The 3,379-nt window shown below is 46.8% G+C and overlaps 1 protein-coding gene across 1 annotated transcript; it reads right to left on the bottom strand.

The window, feature by feature from the left end:
• Positions 1-1,940: 1,940 nt before the first annotated feature.
• LOC138046169 (uncharacterized) lies at positions 1,941-2,918 on the bottom strand. Its single transcript, XM_068892845.1, has 2 exons — positions 2,852-2,918; positions 1,941-2,527 (listed from the first exon to the last, which is right to left on the bottom strand). Exons 1-2 carry the CDS (start codon positions 2,916-2,918, stop codon positions 1,941-1,943), a joined length of 654 nt encoding a protein of 217 aa, XP_068748946.1.
• Between the last annotated feature and the right edge of the window lie 461 nt (positions 2,919-3,379).

Raw genomic sequence — 3,379 nt, 5'->3', positions numbered from 1 at the left:
CACAAACATAATCATAGGCGCCCTTATGATCAACGTAATCATAATCATAAGAAAATGATTGACCATTTTCTTGTGATTATGATTATGGCTTTGACTATGACTATGTCGCTTTTCTTTGCAGCGAGAATGCGAAAATTATAACGACATAATGAGAAACATAATGACGCAACGGGGTCATTGTGTTTTGGCCAATTAAAGTCTAGGACCAGTACTTTCGGGTCGGTTCATTTTCAAGATGGCGGCCAGCTTCTAGGAAAAGCTTTACGTTTTTAGAGCGGCCGTCCCCACTATAACATAAGAAGCTTATGTTTATGTTTAAGCTGTCGGACGCTTAAACTTGCGGTGTAAAGAAGTTGTGAGGAAACTCGAAAATGATCAGCATGTCAGCCTAGAAGCCAATGTTTTTCGATTCCCTTCAATCTTTCTGGGTTTAGTACTTTGCTAGTAACCACATGTCTTCTCAGGGGGCTATTTACCCAAGACTTCTACCATGGCACTACAATGATATACAATACCAACACAATATCGTGTACTATTAGAGCTACATATTAGGCAAAGACAACTTGAATCTCCTGGAAGACAGTTGACAATATGGAATAAAGCGCTGTGTTACTGCACTACAACGCGTACGCAATGCGTGCCTATTTTTTCAAAAAATGACACGGAATTTTTTCTTTCTGACAAATTATTAATAGGCTGGTAGCCAGGTTTTTAACCTCAGAAAAAGATCTGTTTCGCCGTCTGCTAGCACGACTTCTGGGTGACCCATTAAATAGTCTTAATGACCCCCGACTTGAAAAAATTGCCCGGAAGGCTGCAGTTCAGTTCCATCTAGCTCGGTCCCTTCTGTTTTGTACCACAGGCAACCCATTGTACGCTCATAGAGCGTCTAGTTTATACTAATTTATGTCAAATCATTGTGAGGTTGTATGAAGGAGATGCAGACCGTATTAATGAATGGCGGCTAAGCAATTTTCTTTTGTCTTTATTCTAATCATCCTCACTAGTTAGCCTCGTTAATTAGCACGAACAAAATTTAAAAAAAAAATTGTTCTAAAGGTAGGCTAGTGAGGATGATTAGCACAAAGACAAAAGATTTAATTTCTTGGTCACCATTTATGAATACGGTCCGCATAACTAGTAATGAGAAGAGGTGTGGTGCTTTCGTACTGGAGCAAGATTATCCTGCTATTAGAGATTTCTTTTATGGTGTCGCTTTAACTTTTATTGTCCTTTTTTGGCTGGGCTTGTTTTCCCATCCCTCACTTGAGCGTACGCTATGGTTGCTATAGAAACGACTAATGTGATACCCATCATTTCTCAATGATTGGTCAAATGATAACCTGCCTGTCAGTCAAATCACACATCGCAGGATGGGAATGTGTTTTTGAAAAACCTCATTTGCAGGTAACGACAGCTCTTAAAAGGAATCGTTTCATGCAAGAGGTTCATTGCTCGCCGGGGAACAAAATAACGGCGATTTTAAAGATATCCTGCGAGAAAGCTTTGAGCAAAACGGGCCGCAGAGGATTGGGGTGGGGCGGAGAGTCGTTTTTAGACCCGATAAAACACGTGCTGCAAGTTTTTTGAACGGCTTAAAAAACATTCCACAAAGAGCGAGTCCCTCTGGTCTCAAAACAATGGTTTAAATCGTGAGGTGAATATAAGCATACAAGAAAAACAAGCTATGCCTTATTAGTATTCTTTATATAAGAATACTAACGAGGAGTGTTTTATCAGGATATAAAGCTCATACATGTGACGTTTTATCGGTGTTTTGATAGGCTGTTAGGCTCATGAATTATTAATGTCTTTTTATAAATTGAGTTTGAACTAGTCCATCTCGGCATCTAGGGAGACTAGCTTAAGACTGGAGTACAAGTTCGAGTTCTCGATCAATAATGTCAATTGAACTGAGTGGAGTGCAATTTGGTCTGAAATCATCCGTGTGATTTCAAAATTGAACGAAGCAGCGGTCGACCCACGCGACGGACGCCATCCCGCAGTTCTCCATAAAGGAGTTCTCTTGACAGGAGGTCAGGCTCCATGCGATGTGCATGGCTGAGGTAACGAAGGCGTCGCTGAATGAGCAGTGATGGCATGCTCAGTGAGCCAGCGCGCTCCAGGACCTCGGTTTTGGTGACTCTGTCCTGCCACCTGATGTGTAGCGGGCGCCGAAGGCAGCGGAGGTGGAATGCGTTGAGTCGCCGCTCTTGTGTGGCATAGGACGTCCACGACTCGCTGCCATAAAGGAGAGTCGACAGGACACAAGCTTGGTAGACGCACATCTTGGTCCTTTCGCTCAACAGGTCATTGCCCCACACTCGCTTGCTGACTTTTGCCATGACAGCGGCTGCTTTGGCGATCCTGCAGCTGATCTCAGCATCGAGCGAAGTCGAGCTTGACGCGGTGGAGCCCAAGTAACTGAAGGTGTCCACAACCTCCAGCTCCGTGTTGTCGATGGTGATCACTGGGGGTGGGGGGGTGGGGGGGAGACTCAGCAAATTGCGCCAGGATGTTGGTCTTCCTGAGGATGATCGTTACTCCCAAACTCCTTGCAGGCGTGGGACAGCTTGTCTACTGTCGGCCAGCCGGGTTTCCTGGAGACAGGCGACGTCGATGTTGAGTTGTTGATGATGGCGGTCTTGCGGGAGTCGTCCATTAGCTGAAGGTCAGCGGAGAGACCAGGGCACATGGTGCGAATGTTCCAGCTTGCGAATCGAAGAGCTGGAGTCTTCGTAGTTTTTTGATTTTGACTGCTTGGTGCAAGTACTTGCTCGCTTGTCTAAAGGGTCCCCTGAGCTCTACGCACCCAGTAGAGAAGGCAAGCAATGACGGGGCGGCACCTTACTGGCTGCGGGCTGCCCAGCTTGAGGCGGGCGGTAGCCACCCAATGAAGCTGCGAGAGCTTCTCCCATCGTCGGACGAGACCCGTGGCGCTCCTTCTTACGCCAATCAGTCGGAGCTTAGAACCGGTAAACTGCCTCGTCACGTGAGTCTTGCGACACCGCTGGAGTGCCCTCTACAGTTTGCGCTAAGGCCTGGGCGAGAAGATAAGGAGACGCTCGGCTGCCCATACGACAGTGTCCCCCTCTCGGTGTAACTGGCTGGGTCCAAGGGAAAGGAAGAACCAATACAACTTGGGGCTAGTTCCACTGCACAAGCTGCCGGAAAGAAGTGCTGAGCACCTGCCATAGGGGCTCCACTCCGGATTTGTCCGCGAGGTTTACTCCTGAAGCCTTCCTGAGATCAGGTATAGCCGCAAGGCAGCGGAGGTTTGAAATCAGGGTTTACCTTCCCCTAGATGGGCTGCCTTCACAAGCTAAGAGCCCCATCTACCCTGGGCAACTGGTTTAAAAAAAACCAAAAAAAGCACAAA

Source organism: Montipora capricornis, chromosome 4 (genome assembly GCF_036669925.1).
Source record: "Montipora capricornis isolate CH-2021 chromosome 4, ASM3666992v2, whole genome shotgun sequence".
Classification (NCBI taxonomy): Eukaryota; Metazoa; Cnidaria; class Anthozoa; order Scleractinia; family Acroporidae; genus Montipora; species Montipora capricornis.
Note: the sequence above shows the minus strand (reverse complement) of the source record. Positions and strands in the feature narration are given on the sequence as shown.